At 43.3% G+C, this 21,250-nt stretch overlaps 1 protein-coding gene across 2 annotated transcripts; it reads right to left on the bottom strand.

Annotated features, from left to right (window-relative positions):
* Positions 1 to 2,589: 2,589 nt before the first annotated feature.
* On the bottom strand, positions 2,590 to 21,250 carry asl (argininosuccinate lyase). 2 transcript variants are annotated; one of them, XM_031797868.1, is made up of 16 exons: positions 21,088 to 21,250; positions 20,517 to 20,711; positions 17,418 to 17,501; positions 15,667 to 15,723; positions 15,418 to 15,515; positions 12,121 to 12,198; positions 9,484 to 9,561; positions 9,343 to 9,395; positions 7,286 to 7,348; positions 7,026 to 7,140; positions 6,840 to 6,924; positions 3,998 to 4,057; positions 3,830 to 3,913; positions 3,559 to 3,639; positions 3,327 to 3,433; positions 2,590 to 3,220 (listed from the first exon to the last, which is right to left on the bottom strand). In XM_031797868.1, the coding sequence occupies exons 1-16, from the start codon at positions 21,100 to 21,102 to the stop codon at positions 3,076 to 3,078; spliced, it is 1,398 nt and encodes a 465-aa protein (XP_031653728.1). In that variant the 5' UTR covers positions 21,103 to 21,250; the 3' UTR covers positions 2,590 to 3,075. The 2 variants fall into 2 exon arrangements, with proteins under 2 accessions (XP_031653728.1, XP_031653729.1); XM_031797869.1 differs by lacking the exon at positions 3,998 to 4,057.

Genomic DNA, 21,250 nt, shown 5'->3' with positions numbered 1-21,250 from the left:
ATAGAATGTAGAAATCTGACACTAGACTGACTGTCCTCCTCTAGCTCACTTCTCCCTGCCTTGGTCGGTGCAGGTCAGTGAAGGAGGTCTGGGGGTACCTGGGTCCGAACACACTGACAGGGAACACTATCCCATGAAGGTAAACCCTGAGGCGGGGAATAACTATGTGATACAATTACAACATCTATTCCATCTCCCTATCGTTTCTCTTCTCCATCTTTCCCTCTCTCTAGTTTCACATTGTTCACATCAAGGAGCCATACAATAGTCTAGAGGCTGAGCATGATACGTCAGGTATAGCGCTGCTCACCTTCCTGTTCGAGGTACTGATCAACCAATTAACTCACAAATTCCAATTCACATCCAGCTGCAAATTCAACACATTTCTCCAATATCAATGAGTCCAATGATGATCACCCTCAGTACAATTCTTATAGAAGCCCTGGGAATTGTCCAGAATAACAGTAAGTTTACATTCATACCTTTTTCACAATATCCTACCAACCTGAACCAGCAAGATTCCAGCAACTATGGTGGATGCATACCAGTAGTTTAGTTCAGCAGGTCTAGGCTCAGAAGTGTGAAAAGGGTATTAGAACCATACAGTGTATACTGCCCTGTCCTCTCCCCTTACCCTTCCCTCCTCAGGGAATCAAAGCAGTCCCAGGGTTCAGACTCTGACATCATTCCCCCCTCACATGATCTGCACAACTACTATTGATACTACCAATCCTCAACTTTGGCGATGTCATTTACAAAATAGCCTCCAATACCCTACTCAACAAATTGGATGCAGTTTATCACAGTGCCATCCGTTTTATCACCAAAGCCCCATATACTACCCACCACTGCAACCTGTACGCTCTCGTTGGCTGGCCCTCGCTTCATACTCGTCGCCAAACCCACTGGCTCCATGTCATCTACAAGACCCTGCTAGGTAAAGTCCCCCCTTATCTCTGCTCGCTGGTCACCATAGCATCACCCACCTGTAGCACGCGCTCCAGCAGGTATATCTCTCTGGTCACCCCCAAAACCAATTCTTTCTTTGGCTGCCTCTCCTTCCAGTTCTCTGCTGCCAATGACTGGAATGAACTACAAAAATCTCTGAAGCTGGAAACACTTATCTCCCTCACCAGCTTTAAGCACCAGCTGTCAGAGCAGCTCACAGATTACTGCACCTGTACATAGCCCACCTATAATTTAGCCCAAACAACTACCTCTTTCCCAACTGTATTTATTTTATTTTGCACCCTATTATTTTTATTTCTACTTTGTACATTCTTCCACTGCAAATCTACCATTCCAGTGTTTTACTTGCTATATTGTATTTACTTTACCACCATGGCCTTTTTTTGCCTTTACCTCCCTTATCTCACCTCATTCGCTCACATCGATTATAGACTTGTTTCTACTGTATTATTGACTGTATGTTTGTTTTACTCCATGTGTAACTCTGTCGTTGTATGTGTCGAACTGCTTTGCTTTATCTTGGCCAGGTCGCAATTGTAAATGAGAACTTGTTCTCAACTTGCCTACCTGGTTAAATAAAGGTGAAATAAAAAAATAAAAACGTGGGCTCCATGACGACGCCAGGCTGTGACCAGGTGGTTATTTGAACACAGTTCTACAGGACAATCCCTGTCAGCAACAGAGGGGTAGGGGATAAAGGTGACTGGGGTTAGGCTCAAGTCAGAGTGGGATTTTTAGAGATGCTGACTACACGAGGTCAGCAGAAATCCTGACCCTTTCTGTACTGGGGAGGGCAGTGGCATAAAGTACTTAGGTACAAAAAAATACCTAAGTAGTACTAAAGGAGTTTTTTGGAGGGTATCTGTACTTCACAATTTAAAATGACAACTTTTACTTCATTACATTACTAAAGAAAATAATGTACTTTTTACTCTATACATTTTCCTTGACAACCAAAAGTACTCATTACATTTTGAATGTTTAGAAAGACAGAAAAATTGTCAAATTCATGCACTCATCAAGAGAACATCACTGGTCATCCCTGCCACGGTCTTGTAAAAATGTTTGTAAAAATGTTGGTGTCCCTGTCTAGACTTAAATAAAAATATATATGTTGTCTGGTTTGCTTAATATAAGGAATTTAAAATGATTTATACTTTTACTTTTGATACTTAAGTATCAAATGTAAATGTAATTGCCAAATTATACTTAAGTATATTTAAAACCAAATACTTTTACTTACTCAAGTAGTATTTTACTGTGTGACTTTCACATAAGTAATTTTCTATTAAAGGTATCTTCACTTTTACTCAAGTATGACAATTGGGTACTTTTTCCACCACTGCTGCTGCACTGAGGGAGCTCACAGTCAAAGATAGGTCCAATTCCAAAGCAACCTCTAGATACTTCTCAATTACCTGAAAGCATTAGACAGGGCGTACGCAATATGTTTATATTCTGGGAAATATGTATCTTCTGGGCAATACTCTAGACTAGAGCAAACAAAATATGGCGGCGTTCCAGCCAGGTCTTCTCTTCTTCTTTCAATCACGACTGACTGAATGATGACAGTGCTTTATGTCAACACGCTATATGTATCTTCCATGAAGAGCCAGTGACAACATTTTGTAAATAAGCAACATTTAATTAATCATCAACACATTAAGACAAAAAGGTATGAACTGTCTGAAATATATAGTTGTACAAATCACTACTATCGAGGTTAATATATCTAAATGCACTAAAGTTTTGAACTCCCATTTTTCTAAATCGATCTAAAGTGGTAACCATGGCATCTACCGGTATTTTAAAAAGGCACTTTACATGGCCTGAGCAACAAGGCAGTCCTACAGAATGGACCCAATGTTTTCTAGATTAGACACTGTTCTAGAAGGCAAACAATGGTTCTTAACCACTGGGGGGCAAATCCTAACTACTACTTTAGTCAAATTTTAACTTAGTCATACATGCATGGATGTGATGTCATCGGGAGACAAAGAGAAAATTGGAACTTAGGATACACCCCAGAGATCCATTTGACCAATGTTGCTTGTAAAAGTTCATGTTGGGGTCAAAAATTAAAAGGTAAGCGGTGAGGAGGAGAGGTCACTGGACCTGTTTCTTCAGCCAGGTCCTCATGTGCTCCACCTGTGCTGCCACGCTACTCTTGGCCGTGCCACCGGGGGCACTGTACTGCTCCACACTGCTACTGTAGTCCCACACTGCAGACACATCACTAGAAAACAAAGGGCTGGAAAGAGGAGCAAGGGGAGGATCAAGTGGAAAAGATAAGGAGTGGGGGGGGGGGCAAAAGTGTGTTACTATGAAGAAGTGTGTGCATGCGTGCTTGCGCTTACCTGGCAGTCCGCAGATCCTCCACAGTGAGTTGGTTCAGGGGAATGCTCTTGGATTCAGCCAGAAACACAGCTTTACCTGAGATACCATGAGCATCTCTGAACGGCACCTGGCGAGAGAGAGCAAGATAATTTAATACCACAATTGTGACACAGAAACAGTTCAACTTCAAACCATTCCATCATTGTGATGAACACACAAACACACATATCCCTGGTTTGAGTGGATACTCACCCCCTTTCTGACGAGGTAGTAGGCCAGGTCAGTAGCCAGCATGTCAGGACTGAGGGCAGCTTCCATCACACTGGGATTGATCTGATACAGGAAACAGGAAATGGGTCAGAGAAATTGGTTGTGAAATTACTTAGAGGGAAGGATGTTGTAGGGCACTAAGGTGTAAGGGTTTAGGATGTAGTAAGTAGGGCACAATGGTCTAAAGGTGTACAGTGTTGTGCACTAGGGTGTAGCATCTAAGGTGAATGGGGTCAGGTGTAGCATCTCTCACCTTTAGAGTGGACACGACACCTGTGGTGACCTGCAGCACAGCGTGTACCGTGTCAAAGCAGTCAAACATGGCCTCCTTATCCTCCTAGAGAGTCAGAGCGAGATAATTATCACACCACACACACACACACACACACACACACACACACACACACACACGTGACTGTACCTGCAGATCTTTGTTGTAGGTGCTTGGCAGGCCCTTCAGGGTCATCAGAAAGCCTGCACACTGACACACAGGACAGGGCACAGGTTTACACTAGTGATGCACCAATATGACATTTTTGTCTGATACTGATATCTGATATTTTCCTTGCCAAAAAAAACAATACCAATAACCGATATTCAAAATGTGTGGCCTTTTAACTATACTAGAATGCTGAACACACACACACACGGACGCAGCGGTCTAAGGCACTGCATCTCAGTGCACGAGGCATCACTACAGTCCCTGGCACGAATCCAGGCTGTATCACATCCGGTCATGATTGGGAGTCCCATAGTGCAGCACACAATTGGCCCAGTGTCGTCTGGGTTTGGCCGGGGTAGGCCGTCATTGTAAATAAGAATTTGTTCTTAACTGACTTGCCTAGTTAAATAAAAGGTTACACACACTGACCAAAAAATTTTGTTGGCATTTACTTATGTCCCCATTACCAGTAACCAGGATTTCTATAGAACGCTGTTTGGGTCTTTGCATGTCAAAAAAGATAGACAATAGATACTGATACAAATAACACTATTTGACCAATCAGGACCTGAATATGACTGCACGCCCCATAATAATTTAACGCGTTCACACGTTTTTTACGTAATTACAAATTGATTACACTATCACTCGTATTTCATGTCAAAACGATTCATCGATACGTATGCTTCGATGCTGGTAAAGTTGTCTCGAGCACCTATAGTGCTGGTCATAAAAAAAATAAGCTTGCTAGCTCATGGATGCAAACCAAAAACATAGCAAAATCTGTTTCAGTAGCTATAGTTAGCTATCTAGGTGTCATCTAAAATAACCCTAATTTATAACAGTTCTTATTTGATTAATGCTGGTCAGACCCATCTATGTGAAGCTAGACAATAAGGATTAGCCACAATAGTAGACTTTGTGGTTAGCCTTCAAAATAAAAGTATATAATTGACAGTGATGCAAATTAATACAAATAGTAGTACTATACCATAATTAAATAGATCATTTCTCTCTCTCTCTCTCTCTCTCTCTCTCTCTCTCGGAGGACATGAGCCCTAGGACCATGCCTCAGGACCATGCCTCAGGACTACCTGGCATGATGACTCCTTGCTGTCCCCAGTCCACCTGGCCGTGCTGCTGCTCCAGTTACAACTGTTCTGCCTGCGGCTATGGAACCCTGACCTGTTCACCGGATGTGCTACCTGTCCCAGACCTGCTGTTTTCAACTCTCTAGAGACAGCAGGAGCGGTAGAGATACTCTGAATAATCGGCTGTGGAAAGCCAACTGACATTTACTCCTGAGGTACTCTACATCTTGGCCATGTTCTGTTATAATCTCCACCCGGCACAGCCAGAAGAGGACTGGCCACCCCACATAGCCTGGTTCCTCTCTAGGTTTCTTCCTAGGTTTTGGCCTTTCTAGGGAGTTTTTCCTAGCCACCGTGCTTCTACACCTGCATTGCTTGCTGTTTGGGGTTTTAGGCTGGGTTTCTGTACAGCACTTGAGATATCAGCTGATGTAAGAGGGGCTATATAAATACATTTGATGATCATGCTAAATGAGGTTGGAATGTTATACAAAAAAATAAAAAATAATTGACAAAAGGCAATTTGTTAATTTGACAAATCTGTTGAAATCACACTGGATGTATTATACTTTAGAATTGCATTGGGGGCATACTTATTTCACTGGATTGTGGATCAATGACATGGGGTATCAGTCTACTCTGACTGATACCTGACTAACCCGGTCAGGTCGAGCCTCACTGGCCAGATGAAGCTAGCTGGCTGCTTATAACGTTAGCTTTGGGCAACAGGGTTAAGTAGATGGCTAGCTACTTATTTTCATGAAATGATGTTCAATTTCAATAGGCGAACAACAATACTTACTCCAAGGATTCCTAAATCATTCCGTAGAATAATGAAAATGACTGCAGTTCCTACTGGTCATTGTTTTCAGGCTGGTTGTATTGGTACTAGCTAGTTACCAAGCTAAAGCTAGCTAGCTATCCCAGAAGTTGCAGTCGAGCAAATAATGCTTTATTACCAAAGCGGTATTGTAAACACACCTTTTGTGGACAATGTTTGCAGGGTTTTTTGTACAGCTTTGACAGTGCTACTGATAGTAGTAGTGGCGCTTGGCTTGCACGTGGAAATTCAGAACACACACCATTCTATAATAGAACTGTGTTATTTGTTATTGTCAAATAGTGTTATCATTTTTGACACTCAAAGACTCAAAAGGCATTCCATAGTATGTCGTGAAGCTAATAGCAGTAATGCTATTACTGTGCAACTCTGGTAGGGCAACATATGAACAATAGCGCACTTGGTAACGTTAGTGTGTATCGGTGCTCGACCAGTCGCGAAAGCCAACATCACCCACGACAGAGAACGGCTGATTGTCAAGGTCAATGAATCCCATTATCTTGGCGTTAATGGATTTCGCCTTTGAGTTGTGTCGCTGAAATTTTCTTACTCTTTCAAATGACTGCTCGATCCACACAGCAGACATTGTGGGCTAAGGTTAGGAATGCTGTGTTGCAGGTGCAGCACAACATTTTACGTGGCGTCAGTACGTTATATAGGTATGCACGTCAGCTTTGACATCGGTTTTTCACATTGGCGTAAACTAGACAGACATCGGCCGATACAGATGTTGGCATTTTTAGCTAATATCGTCTGATTCCGATATGTTCACCGATATAGCGGGCATCCCTAGTTTACACACACTGATAATACTATTAATTTAATAAAGGATGCTTGCTTATTATAACATAACTAATGGTGTTCTAATGCGTTTCAGTTGGGGTCTTACTCTGCCAAAGACACGGCCAGCTTTACTCCTGATCAACTCCAGACTGTCAGCATTCTTCTTCTGAGGCATCAGACTGCTGCCTGTGCTACACACACACACAGAGAGAAAGATTGTTAGAATATAACAAAGGAAAAAAGGGGAACATATTGTTTTGAGTTCAGTCATCACACACACACATGCACACACCTGTATGCGTCAGAGAGTGTGAGGAAGGAGAACTCCTTGGTGCTGTAGAGCATCAGGTCCTCTGCCATCTTACTGAGGTGCGTCAGACACAGAGATGCCCAGAACAAGAACTCAGCTGAGAGAGGGAGGGGAGGGTGGAGCCAGCGAGCGAGACAAAGCATGAGCAGGGCAATGCAGTGAGTCAGTTAATGCCAATATTTCTCAACTTCACATCTACATGTCTTCTCAGAATAGTAATAAAGCCAATGTGGTTACCATACCAATAAAGTCCCTCTGGCCTGTGGCGTCCATGCTGTTGATGCTGATGTCATCAAAGGCCAGCTCTACAGGGGCAAAGACAGAAGACACAATCAATCTAAAACACCGGCTGCGGTCCAAACACTTACGACACACCCTCGTCCACTTATCCTCGCCTTATGCCCTTGGGGGGGTCCCCATCTTGGAGGGTGGTCCAAATGATCAGCCAAGCAAGGGAAGTTTGCAACGTAAGCACCTCAGCCCTCGTGTTTAGTCGGCTTTGTGAGTGTACAATTAGGTTCACTCCGGGCCTGAAACTCCCCATAATTCAATTCGCAACGATTGTACAGCTGCTAAGAAAAGTCTGCGAAAACGTAAAAACAACATCAATGGAGAAGTCAACAAACAAGTGTAAGTAAAAACAAATGCAAGTAAGTTAAATGTTGCTACTACGTAAAGTGTGTTTTTGTTTGTTTCTCTTTTGGAAATAGTAGAAATAAAATGGTTTTCCTTCTTCAGAAGTTCCAGCTAGGCAGGCTAACGTTAGATAGCTTAAAATTAATTAATTTGCTAGCTATCATACAATAGGCGTATATTAACCAGTTATGCATTAGGGGGCGCTATTACAATTTTTGGATGAAAAACGTTCCCGTTTTAAACAAGATATTTTGTCACGAAAAGATGCTCGACTATGCATATAATTGACAGCTTTGGAAAGAAAACACTGACGTTTCCAAAACTGCAAAGATATTGTCTGTGAGTGCCACAGAACTGATGTTACAGGCGAAACTCAGATAAAAATCCAACCAGGAAGTGACGCATTTTTTAAAACCGCCTCATGCCAATGACTCCTTATATGGCTGTGAATGAGCTACGAATGAGCGTATGTTTTCCACGTATTCCCCAAGGTGTCTACAGCATTGTGACGTCTTTTTAGGCATTTCCATTGAAGAATGGCTGTAAGGGACCATATATAGCATGTGGTCTCACATGGTGTCTCCCGCAGAAAATCTCATGTAAAATACTAAGGTAGCCATTTTTCCAATCGCTTCTTATGAGAAACCAATTGCCTCGACGGATATATTATCGAATATATATGTTAAAAACACCTTGAGGATGGATACTAAACAACGTTTGCCGTGTTCCTGTCGATATTATGGAGCAAATTTTGAAAAGTTTGGCGTTATAGTTGTAGCATTTTACGGTCGATTTCTCAGCCAAGCATGATGAAGAAACGGGAGCTATTTCGCCTACAAAAATAATATTTTTGGGAAAAAAAGAACATTTGCTACCTAACTGGCAGTCTCCTGAGTGAAAGCATCCGAAGTTCTTCAAAGGTAAATTATTTAATTTGGTTGCTTTTCTTATTTTCGTGAAAATGTTGCCTGCTGCCAGCAGAGCTAGCATAGCATTATACCATGATAAACTTACACAAATGCTTGTCTAGCGTTGGCTGTAACGCATATTTTGAAAATCTGAGATGACAGTGTTGTTAACAAAAGGCTAAGCTTGTGTTTGAATATATTTATTTCATTTCATTCGCGATTTTCATGAATAGGAAAAGTTTCTAGGGGTATTTATGTCCGCTGCGTTATGCTAATGCATTTGAGGCTATGATTACGCTCCCGGATACGGGTTTGCTCGTCGCAAGAGGGTAATAATTATATATTTAATATACTTAGATATGCACTCAATTGACTGTAGCGCATATAAAGCACCCACAAGTTACCGGTGGCTGAAAACACAATCATCGCGGGATGAACGAGTCATGAATTTCCGGCCAAGGGTGGTCCATTTAAAAATCATTCCTTCCTCCCTCGCCCCTTTCCCTACAAGTGTATACTCGTCAGACGTCATGATACATCACCAGAAGTGTCCACTTAATTTGAGGGCTGAGGGAATAGGCTGTGTCTTAAGTGTTTGGACCGTAGCCACAGACTTGGTACATGTGTATAATTAATTGACATTTTGCCTTATAAGCTCGTGTTATAACCATTCATAAGAGTTCACGGCTCCTTATGCATGTTTATAGGTTATGTATGTTTAAAGGAGCTGATTATCTATGCAGGTTGACTCTCACCTTGACGCAGCATTTCCCTGTCGATGTTGAATGGAGTTCCAGCTATTGCTCCACTGGGTAACAAGAGTAGACATGGTATAACTAACTCACAGATGACATAACCGTGTGGGTGTGTGTGCGTGCACACTCGTGTGCATGTACCTTCCCAGGGGGAGCACGTTGACTCGTCTATTGATCTCCTGAAGCTGTTCCACGTCTCTGCTCAGGGCCACCGCATGACTGGGGAACAATCATAGAAATATGTTTAGACTAACAACATCCCCGACCACCTCGATTCTGCCTTTTATTTGCAACATTTGAAAGTGTGTTTCTTACATTGGATAAAAGTAGAGACTCAGAGCTAGAAAATGGGATATCATATACTGCAGGAACAATGGGGAAGTAATTCTGCTTTGAAAGTTGACAAACTTGTAACTCGACAAACTTGTAACTCCACTTTTGAGAAAATGGCCCTTGAATGTTTTGGCACACCTACTGGAGAGCTCTCCTTTGTCGACACCTATTAACCATTGTTCACACCCTTCTAAGCCTTAGCCCCACCTAAATCTTTAACAATTCACATGTGAGGCCATGTGCTAAACAAGGTGAGTAAGGTAGTAAACAACCCAAGATTAAGACTAAAAGTAGTAACCTACAATGAAGAAAAACTCCAGGTAAAAATACATTTGATCTAGTCCTTGGCAGATGTCCTAATCTGAATTTGGTGCAGGTCATGTTGTTCTTCACATTACCACCTCTGGTAAACAAACAATATATAAAATAAAATCAAAGTTCATTTGTCACATGCACAGGATACAGAAGGTGTAAAAGGTACAGTGAAATAGTTACTTGCATAGTAACAATATAAAAAATAAGATGAATTGTTAAAACATCCTAAGCAATCTACACACAATACTTCATAATGACAAAGCAAAAAAACTATTTCAGAAATCTTTGCAAATGTAAAACAGAAATACCTTATTAACATAAGTATTCAGACCCTTTGCTATGAGACTCGAAATTGAGCTCAGGTGTATCCTGTTTCCATTGATCATCCTTGAGATGTTTCTACAACTTGATGGGAGTGCACATGTGGTAAAGTCAATTGATTGGACATGATTTGGAAAGTCACACACACCTGTCTATATAAGGTCCCACAGCTGACAGTGCATGTCAGAGCCATGAGGTTGAAGGAATTGTGTTGAGGCACAGATCTGGGGAAGGGTACCAAAACAATTAGGATGCATTGAAAGTCCCAGAACACAGCGGCCAACATCATTCTTAAATGGAAGACATTTGGAACCACCAAAACTCTTCCTAAAGCTGGCCGCCCGACCAAACTGAGAAATTGGGGGAGAAGGGCCTTGGTCAGGGAGGTGAACAAGAACCTGATGGTCCCTCTGACAGAGCTCTAGAGTTCCTCTGTGGAAATGGGAGAAACTTCCAGAAGGACAACTATCTCTGCAGCACTACACCAAATCGGGCCTTTTTGGTAGAGTGACCAGACAGAAGCCACTCCTCAGTAAAAAGGCACATGACAGCCCGCTTGGAGTTTGAAAAAAGATTCTCTGGTCTGATGAAACCAAGATTGAACCCTTTCGCCTGAACGCCAAGCATCACGTCTGGAGGAAACCTGGCACCATCCCTACGGTGATGCATGGTGGTGGCAGAATCATGCTGTGTGGATGTTTTGAGATCTCATATCTCCCTCTCTAGCTTTAAGCACCAGCTGTCAGAGAGGCTTACAGATCACTGCACATAGCCAATCTGTAAATAGCCCATACAACTACCTCATCACCATATTATTTATTTTGCTCCTTTGCACCCCAGTATCGCTACTTGCCCATTCATCTTCTGCACATCTATCAACCCAATGTTTAATTTGTCATACTGTAATAATTTCGCCACCATTGCCTATTTATTGCCTCACCCCCCTTATCCTACCTCATTTGCACACACTGTATATAGACTCTCTCTATTGTATTATTGACTGTATGTTTGTTTATTCCAGGTGTAACTCTGTGTTGTTTGTGTCGCACTGCTTTGCTTTATCTTGGCCAGGTCGGTTGTAAATGTGAACTTGTTCAACTAGCCTACCTGGTGAAAAAATTTTTTAAAAAAAAACATCAACGCTAAGCACACAGACAAGACAATGCAGGAGTGGCTTCGGGACAAGTCTCCGAATGTCCTTGAGTGGCCCAGCCAGAGCCCGGACTTAAACCTGATCGAACATCTCTGGAGAAACCTGAAAATAGCTGTGCAGCAATGCTCCCCATCCAACCTGAGAGCTTGAGAGGATCTGCAGAGAAGAATGGAAGAAACTCCCCAAATACAGGTGAGCCAAGCTTGTAGCGTCATACCCAATAAGACTCGAGGCTGTAATTGCTGCCAAAAGGTGCTTAAACAAAGTACTGAGTAAAGGGTCTGAATACTTATGTAAATGTAATATTTCATTTGATTATTTTTAATAAATTAGCAAAAAAATTATAAAAAACAGTTTTCACTTTGTCATTATGGGGTATAGTGTGTAGATGAATGAGGGGGAAAAAAATATTTAATGAATTTTAGAATAAGGCTGTAACGTAACAAAATGTGGAAAAAGTCCAAGGGCTCCGAATACTTTCCGAAGGCACTGTATGCTCTGTAGACTGAAACAACATTCACTTTATATTCCATCAATATTTGATTCCTCAATACTGTTTTTAACTGTGACTCAGCAAAAAGCAGAGGATCTAGAAATCATTTAGGAACATTGCAAAGATATGCAGTGGGGCTTAACAGAAGGAGAGGCTATAGTACCTCAGAATCCAGTGGCTCCATCTGATTGGCTGAGCTCTCTGCATGTGGGTGTACCCAGGAAACAGGACGTCAATCTCTCTGCAGATCAAAAGACAATAGGTAAACATGATATTGTGTGTGTGTGCGTGCATACATGGAACTGCCAACTGTGTCTTAATAGGGCGTTGGGCCACCACAAACCAGCAGAACAGCTTCAATGAGCCTTGGCATAGATTCTACAAGTGTCTGCAACTCTATTTGTTGGATTTGACACCATTGTTGATGGTTGTGGAAAACGCTGTTTCAGGCCTCACTCCAGAATCTCCCATAAGTGTTCAATTGGGTTGAGATCTGGTGACTGAAGCGACCATGGCATATTGTGAAAGATCAGCGTGAACAGTTTGTCACTGAAGCTCCTGCCAAACATTCCCTAACAATCACCCCTCTTTCAAAATCACTAACATCACTTCTTCTAGCCACGGTAGCCAAAATAACAGGTAACTGGGTTTGCCTAGCATTTTTATACATGGCCCTGAATGTTAATAGTGTTGGTTGACAGTAATGTGTGAGACAAGTCAGTCAAAACAGCATCCATATTGCTCTAGCCGGCAGCCTTGTGGAGATTCAGAATCTAACCCAGCAAACTAGTTTAGTCCTCAGAGGGACAGGTTTACACCCTATCCTTTTTCCCCCCATGGTCCTTCGAGACGGTTTAGCAACCAGCGTTTTTTCATGTTCCTGCAAAACACCGGATTCTGACTTGGCTACAGTGAAGATGTTCCCGTACCCAGATGAAGAACAGTTTCCGAACCCCTGGATGCAAATGAGTTAGTTTGCATTCCCATATGCCAAAAGGGGCTGCTGTCACCACCCACACACACAAAGCTGTCGCTTCCCAGAAGAAGAAGAGCTGTGAGGCCTTACACCCCTCTCTCATGGTACAGTCGACCACCCATATTCCAGGGATCCTCAGTAGTCATGGAGTGACCAGACCCTCTCCAGTTGGGGGGATGCAGAGGGACTACGAGGAGCTGCTTTATGAGAGGGAAGAATTCAGGAGGGCGTACTCTAGCCATTCCACCAACGATACTCCCCCGACTTGGCCCGGCTACTCCTGAGAGACACTACTCCAAGCCCTCCAGTCCTAAGAGTTCACAACCTCCACAGGACCGTTGGGACTTCCACTACATCCAACGGTGGCCAAGCTGCTCTCCTGACTGACGTCCCACTAGAGCCCTGGGTCCCCTTCTGCTTCCCAGAGATGCCTAGCTCCCCAGCAGACCAACAACTCTAGAGTGCACAGTCCATCACACCAAAGCCCCCTCAGCCGTACCAGGCCCTCAGTCGCTGGCTCTAGTTGCAGGCTCCCAGTGTTCTGGTTAGGTCCGTGGACTGCTGCCTTAGTACAAGGGCCCCAGTCCTCTGCTGATCTATTTCCACAGTCCCTTGCATTAGTAGCCTCTAAATTAGATGCTCTGCCAGGCCCAAGGTATTCTACCCTGCTAGGCCCCACATTTGCTTCACCACCAGGTCTGCAGTCCCCTGCGCTGCACGGATCACAGCCCCACACCTTAGTGGGTATGCAGTATCCTAGCCTGCCAGGCTTACAGCCCCCTGCCCTGCCAGGCTCTAAGTTAGGTGCACTGTCTGTAGGTCTGCAGTCTCTTGCCCTGCTCAGAACACAGCCCAATGCCTTATTTGGTAGGCAGTTTCCTAGCCCGTCAGGTTTAGGCCCAAAATCAGTTTCCCTTGCAGGTCCAGAGTCGTTCTCCCTTTCAGGCTCAGAGTCAATTTCCCTGTCATGCCCACAGTTATCAGCACCTCTAGTTTGACTGTTCCCAGCCCTAGTCGGCCCTCAGTCCACTGCTCCGCCAGGCTTTAGGTTCTGTGCCTTACTAGGTCCGCAACCTCAGTCCGTAGCCCCCAGGCTCAGTCAGCAAGCAGTCACCCTCCCTAGTGCTACACGCCAACCCTCCTGCACTCGTACCTGAACATGGGTCTCCTGTCTCACCAGGCTCGGAGTTAGCTGTTCCTCTAGGTCTGCAGTCCCTGCCCCTAGCCAGTTCGTAGACTCAGCTTGGTTCTCAGTCTTCAGCCTCAGTAGTAAGCTTAATAAGTCTCCTGCCCTGCTAGGCCCTCAGCCCCCTGACATGGGGGACCCACCGTTCCCTCCAGTTCTGGGAGGCCGCCTGCCTCCTGCACTGAAATACCCTCCAGCCCTCAGGAAACCACCGGACATGGTCTCTGGGGCCCAGCTAGCCCCTTCCGTCAGATCCCTGAAGAGCCTCGCCCAGGGGTCCCCATCTGCTCCATCATGAGAGCCATTGCCTCCAGCAGCGGTGCAAGATTCACCAACCCGAGCAGCAGCCAGTGAGCTGCCAAAGACAGTTGTGGCCGACATGCCACACAGTTCCTTCAACTGTGGTCAGCCTCCGGCACCATACTCAGCTCCCAAGGATGGGCCCCAGCGACCTGGCACCAGCTGAGCTAGAGGACCCTCCGCCACCCCGGAGGCATTCCACACTGTCTCCGCACTCCCTAAGCCCTGCCTCACAGGACTAGGCACGCTAGCACTAAGCTCCCCCTTGAGACCTGTGGACTCCATTAGAGACTGTGCTTTGTCCTAACAGGCAGGGCTTAGGAAGTGCACAGAGTTACAGAGATAGTCCTTGGCCACCCAATGGAACGCCACAGGGCCTTTTTGTGGATGTTAATATTTTCATTCTAAATATTGGGGCAGCTATACAAAAAGGCCAACCTGCTCCCCGCCCCTCTACCAAACTTTCCTCACAGTGCCGTTAGGATGAATCTCACCATCTCAGCCCTTTGGCTTCAGTCAATCAGCTTGACCAAATTCACATCTGGACCCCTCCCACCCCAGGTCTGAGTATTTTTTGTCATCGAAAGAAGAAAACGCACATTTTGTATGGCGACTAAGTTGACTTTGTTTACTAGCAAGACGTGCGTGTATCTAAGAAAAACCACAAGTTGATTCCTAAATAACTGAAGAGTGTGTGTTAATACTGTGTGATAGTGATGAAGATAAATAAAAGTTCTGGACTAAGAAGCATCAGTACTGTTCTTGCACAGACAGCCTGTAAGCAAGTCAGAATCTCCATGAATCAGCATTAAGTACATAGTGAGTGAGGGCTCAGAAGACAACCGCTCAGACAAGACCCAGCTAGCAGTTTTTTCACTAAGCATGATGAGATGTTAATTCCACACCTGTGTGGAAGCACCTGCTTTCAATATACTGTGTATCCCTCATTTACTGAAGTGTTTCCTTTATTTTGTCAGTTACCTGTACATAAAACTTACACTGCTGCCCTCTCCACCATGGTTGTGATGAGTTGGAGAGCGTTTCCCTTAAGAATGGAGATAGCATCCCTCAGCCACAACCTCATGTCTGTTACCACCTGATCAACCAATAGAAACACAGAATCATGTCTGAGACCCAATCATCCACCAATAAAACAAAGCAGGATTAAACAGTCTCAAAACTCCACTAGTTACTTCTCTTTCAAAAAACAGGCAAAGAACGTATATTCAGAAGATCACCACACCTACCTGGTCATTTCTGCTCCTACCAGTGTGTAACTTCCCAGCTGGCTCACCTATCAGCTCCTGATAAAACACACACACAGATAAATATAATACAAATATATGCAGTGCATTCGAAAAGTATTCAGACCCCTTCCTTTTTCCACATGTTACATTATTCCCTCAATCTACACATAATACCCTATAATGACAAAGCGAATACAGCTTTTTAGAAATGTCTGCAAATGTATTCAAAATAAAACACAGAAAAACCTTACAGTATTCAGACCCTGTGCTATGAGACTCAATTTTGCTCTGGTGCATCCTGTTTCCATTGATCATCCTTGAAATGTTTCTTCAACTTGGAGTCTAGCCGTGGTAAATTAAATTGATTGGGCATGATTTGGAAAGGCACAAACCTGTCTGTATAAGGTCTCACAGTTGACAGTGCATGTCATAACAAAACCCGAAGCCATGAGGTCGAAGGAATTGTCCGTAGAGCTCCGAGACAGGATTGTGTTGAGGCACAGAACTGGGGAAAGGTACCAACAAATTTGGACACATTGAAGGTCCCCAAGAACACAGTGGCCTCCATAATTCTTAAATGGAAGAAGTTTGGAAACACCAAAACTCCTCCTACTGACCAAACTGAGCAGTCGGGGCAGAATGGCCTTGGTCAGGGAGGTGACCAAGAACCTGTTGGTCCCTCTGACAGAGCTCTAGAGTTCCTCTGTGGAAATGGGAGAACCTTCCAGAAGGACAAACATCTCTGCAGCACTCCACCAATCAGGCCTTTAGGATAGAGTGGCCAGATGGAAGCCACTCATCAGTAAAAAGCACATGACAGCTTGTAATGACTATATGCGGTCTTCTTATACATGTACCACCTAATAGGATTTTGTTTTATTTTGTGTATGTGTGAGTTAAGTTTTGTTTTGTCCTCTAAATTGGCCATCCCATTCAACAGTACAATGAATGTCATTGTTAGTATTGCTGTCTTTTTTTACTAGATTTTTTATTGTAAAATAATAAACATATTATTTAAATTAAAAATATATATTTAAAAGCACATGACAGCCCGTTCGGAGTTTGCAAAGAATCGAGGCAAAGATGAACAGAGCAAAGTACAGAGATCCTTGATGAAAACCTGCTCCAGAGCGCTCAGGACCCCAGACTGGGGAAATGGTTCACCTTCCAACAGGACATCAACCCTAAGCACACAGCAAAGGCAATGCAGGAGTGGCTTCGGGACAAATCTCTGAATGTCCTTAAGTGGCCCAGCCAGAGCCTGGCCTTGAACCTGATCCAACAAATAGCTGTGCAGATACGCTCTGCCATACAACCTGACAGAGCTTGAGAGGATCTGCAGAGAGGAATGGGAGAAACTCCCCAAATACAGGTGTGCCAAACTTGTAGCGTCATACCCAAGAAGACTCAAGGATGTAATCACTGCCAAAGGTGCTTCAAGAAAGTACTAAGTAAAGGGTCTGAATACTCATGTAAATGGGGGGGGTTTAGGCATTTGCAAACATTTCTAAAAAACAGTTTTTGCTTTGTCATTATGGGTTATTGTGTGTAGATTGATGAAGGAAAACAACTATTGAATCAATTTTAGAATAAGGCTGTAATGTAACAAAATGTGGAAAAAGTCAAGGGGTCTGAAAACTTTCCGAATGCACAGTAATTCTGACAATCAGGAGTCCGGAATTGAATATTGTTACAATCTTCAGCCAGCACTCTGAATTGATGATTCAAGGTTAGCCCCACCCACACTTCACCTTTAGTCTGCGCTCATTGGCTGTGTGGATGTCCTCATCTCCAGGCTTGACCTCAAAAACACCTTTGGCCCATTCATCATGGATCTGAAACACACATGCACGGTCATCCGTAAGTGAAGTTTGGTTCATCTTCATATTCATATTCATATTGTTTGGGGATAGAATATGTTCAAGAGCCCAGATTCTATCCCCAAACAATATGACTGATAAACAGCTAAGCAAAACAGCTACACGATCTGAGTTAACCTTGTATCTTTATTGATCTTTTATTTTAACCTTTGCGCTATGAACACTCACAGGGCCCTACAAACTCACACACACTGTCACTCCAACACTCACACAACTTAATCTTTATTTAACTAGGCAAGTCAGTTAATAACAAATTCTTATTTACAATGACGGCCTAGGAACAGTGGGTTAACTGCCTTGTTCAGGGGAAGAACGACAGATTTTTACCTTGTCAGCTCAGGGATTCAATCTAACAACCTTTCGGTTACTAGTCCAACGCTCTAACCACTAGGCTACCTGCCACCCCAATATGCACATACAGTGCCTTGCGAAAGTATTCGGCCCCCTTGAACTTTGCGACCTTTTGCCACATTTCAGGCTTCAAACATAAAGATATAAAACTGTATTTTTTTTGGTGAAGAATCAACAACAAGTGGGACACAATCATGAAGTGGAACGACATTTATTGGATATTTCAAACTTTTTTAACAAATCAAAAACTGAAAAATTGGGCGTGCAAAATTATTCAGCCCCCTTAAGTTAATACTTTGTAGCGCCACCTTTTGCTGCGATTACAGCTGTAAGTCGCTTGGGGTATGTCTATCAGTTTTGCACATCGAGAGACTGAAATTTTTTCCCATTCCTCTTTGCAAAACAGCTCGAGCTCAGTGAGGTTGGCTGGAGAGCATTTGTGAACAGCAGTTTTCAGTTATTTCCACAGATTCTCAATTGGATTCAGGTCTGGACTTTGACTTGGCCATTCTAACACCTGGATATGTTTATTTTTTAACCATTCCATTGTAGATTTTGCTTTATGTTTTGGATCATTGTCTTGTTGGAAGACAAATCTCCGTCCCAGTCTCAGGTCTTTTGCAGATTCCATCAGGTTCTTCCAGAATGGTCCTGTATTTGGCTCCATCCATCTTCCCATCAATTTTAACCATCTTCCCTGTCCCTGCTGAAGAAAAGCAGGCCCAAACCATGATGCTGCCACCACCATGTTTGACAGTGGGGATGGGTGATGAGCGGTGTTGCTTTTACGCCAAACATAACATTTTGCATTGTTGCCAAAAAGTTCAATTTTGGTTTCATCTGACCAGAGCACCTTCTTCCACATGTTTGGTGTGTCTCCCAGGTGGCTTGTGGCAAACTTTAAACAACACTTTTTATGGATATCTTTAATAAATGGCTTTCTTCTTGCCACTCTTCCATAAAGGCCAGATTTGTGCAATATACAACTGATTGTTGTCCTATGGACAGAGTCTCCCACCTCAGCTGTAGATCTCTGCAGTTCATCCAGAGTGATCATGGGCCTCTTGGCTGCATCTCTGATCAGTCTTCTCCTTGTATGAGCTGAAAGTGTAGAGGGACGGCCAGGTCTTGGTAGATTTGCAGTGGTCTGATACTCCTTCCATTTTAATATTATCGCTTGCACAGTGCTCCTTGGGATGTTTAAAGCTTGGGAAATCTTTTTGTATCCAAATCCGGCTTTAAACTTCTTCACAACAGTATCTCGGACCTGCCTGGTGTGTTCCTTGTTCTTCATGATGTTCTCTGCGCTTTTAACGGACCTCTGAGACTATCACAGTGCAGGTGCATTTATACGGAGACTTGATTACACACAGGTGGATTGTATTTATCATCATTAGTCAATTAGGTCAACATTGGATCATTCAGAGATCCTCACTGAACTTCTGGAGAGAGTTTGCTGCACTGAAAGTAAAGGGGCTGAATAATTTTGCAGCCCCAATTTTTCAGTTTTTGATTTGTTAAAAAAGTTTGAAATATCCAATAAATGTCGTTCCACTTCATGATTGTGTCCCACTTATCGTTGATTCTTCACAAAAAAATACAGTTTTATATCTTTAAGTTTGAAGCCTGAAATGTGGCAAAAGGTCGCAAAGTTCAAGGGGGCCGAATACTTTCGCAAGGCACTGTACATTTTTACTGACTCTACACACACGCACACCCACTCACATACAAGCTGCTGCTACTCTGTCTTATATCTTGTATAGGATATAGAGCCTTGTCAACTTACCCCTATACATACCTACCTCCATCACTCCAGTATCCCTGCACATGTAAATATGGTATTGGAACTGACTTTTTAAATATTTCCTTTATAAGTAAGAATGCTTACTTCAAACATCAGAGTGAGGCAAGTGGTACTTACTTTAGTTACTATTATATAGTTTTTTTTCTATTAATACATTGTTATTGATTATTGTATTGTTGGTTTTCAAGTTTGCAAGAAAGGCATTTCACTGTACTTGTGCATGTGACATTAAAACTTGCCGTGCACATGTGAATGCAGAGAGGAATTCTGCACTAAGGCAGATTTTCAGCCATCACCTATTAACTACAAAAAAGCAACATGGTGGGCTATGACACATTCACACCCACTTTTTGTTGCGTTCGATAGTGTGATCAAAATTCAACGGTCCCCATAACTAAAAAAATAAGGCCATTCAAATGTAAAACGCGGTGGGTTAATGTGTGGATACATTTGAAACTTTAGGGGATATTGTTGATTTGATGTGGCCAGTACAATCTAGTAGTCTTCCACATTGTCTACCTTCTTGACTTTGTGCGGTTGCTGGTGCCCAATAATGTTTGTACCATGTTGTGCTGCTGCCATGCTGTGTTGTCATGTATTGCTGCCGCCATGCTGTGTTGTCATGTATTGCTGCCATGCTATGTCGTCTTAAGTCTCTCTTTATGTAGTACTGTGGGGTCTCGTCATGTGTGTTTTGTCCTATATTTGTTTAATCGAAGCCCCGCTCCCAACCTTTTGGTAGGCCATCATTGTAAATAAAATGACTTGCCTAGTTAAATAAATAAAACAAAATATACTGGTGCGTGTGTATTCACCTGGTCCATCCCATGTAGGATATAGTCCTTCTCCTCTGCTGTGACCAGCTTGGCCTTCTCCAGGGCTTTAGCATATGCCTTGCTGCCACGGATGTCTGCGTCCCACATCCGCTTGTCGTAGGCGATGGACGCGTTGAATTTTTCCATGATCGGGTCGGTGTCACCCACGAACCGACCTCCCCACAGTTTACTCCCCTGATAGAGACAAACAGGCAGGCATGGGCACGCAGACAGATAGAAAGACAAATAAAAAAAGCCAGGACAGAAAGGCAGATATACAAATACACCGACAGAGACAGCATAGGCAGTGTCATTCGTCTCCAATTTTTCACAAAGCCGCTAGCTAGCAAACAACATTGAAACCTGTCAGCGCTGCTTTTCGTTGAAGAACCACTATATCCAACAAGCGATTAATTTAACCTAGAGAAGACCCATGTTGTCCAAGCTTCTGGACAGCTGATTTGACTGCACAGCGCAATGAAAACAATCCCTGGACATACAAAGCCAAACGTGGACGAGTTTAGCTGAATCAACAGTTTTAATAAAGAAATACATCGAAAAGTTGTCTTACATCTGCACTCGCCATTCTCTTCTCTCAAAGATACCGTAGATGTCTGACTGTTCACTACCTAGCATCAGCAAAACGTTGACGACAGGGCACAAATGGTGTGATAAAAATCAAAACCACAAATACTAGTATTTTGCCAGCAGCACAAACAATTACGTCACTTTCG

This window comes from Oncorhynchus kisutch, linkage group LG19 (assembly GCF_002021735.2).
Source record: "Oncorhynchus kisutch isolate 150728-3 linkage group LG19, Okis_V2, whole genome shotgun sequence".
Classification (NCBI taxonomy): Eukaryota; Metazoa; Chordata; class Actinopteri; order Salmoniformes; family Salmonidae; genus Oncorhynchus; species Oncorhynchus kisutch.
Note: the sequence above shows the minus strand (reverse complement) of the source record. Positions and strands in the feature narration are given on the sequence as shown.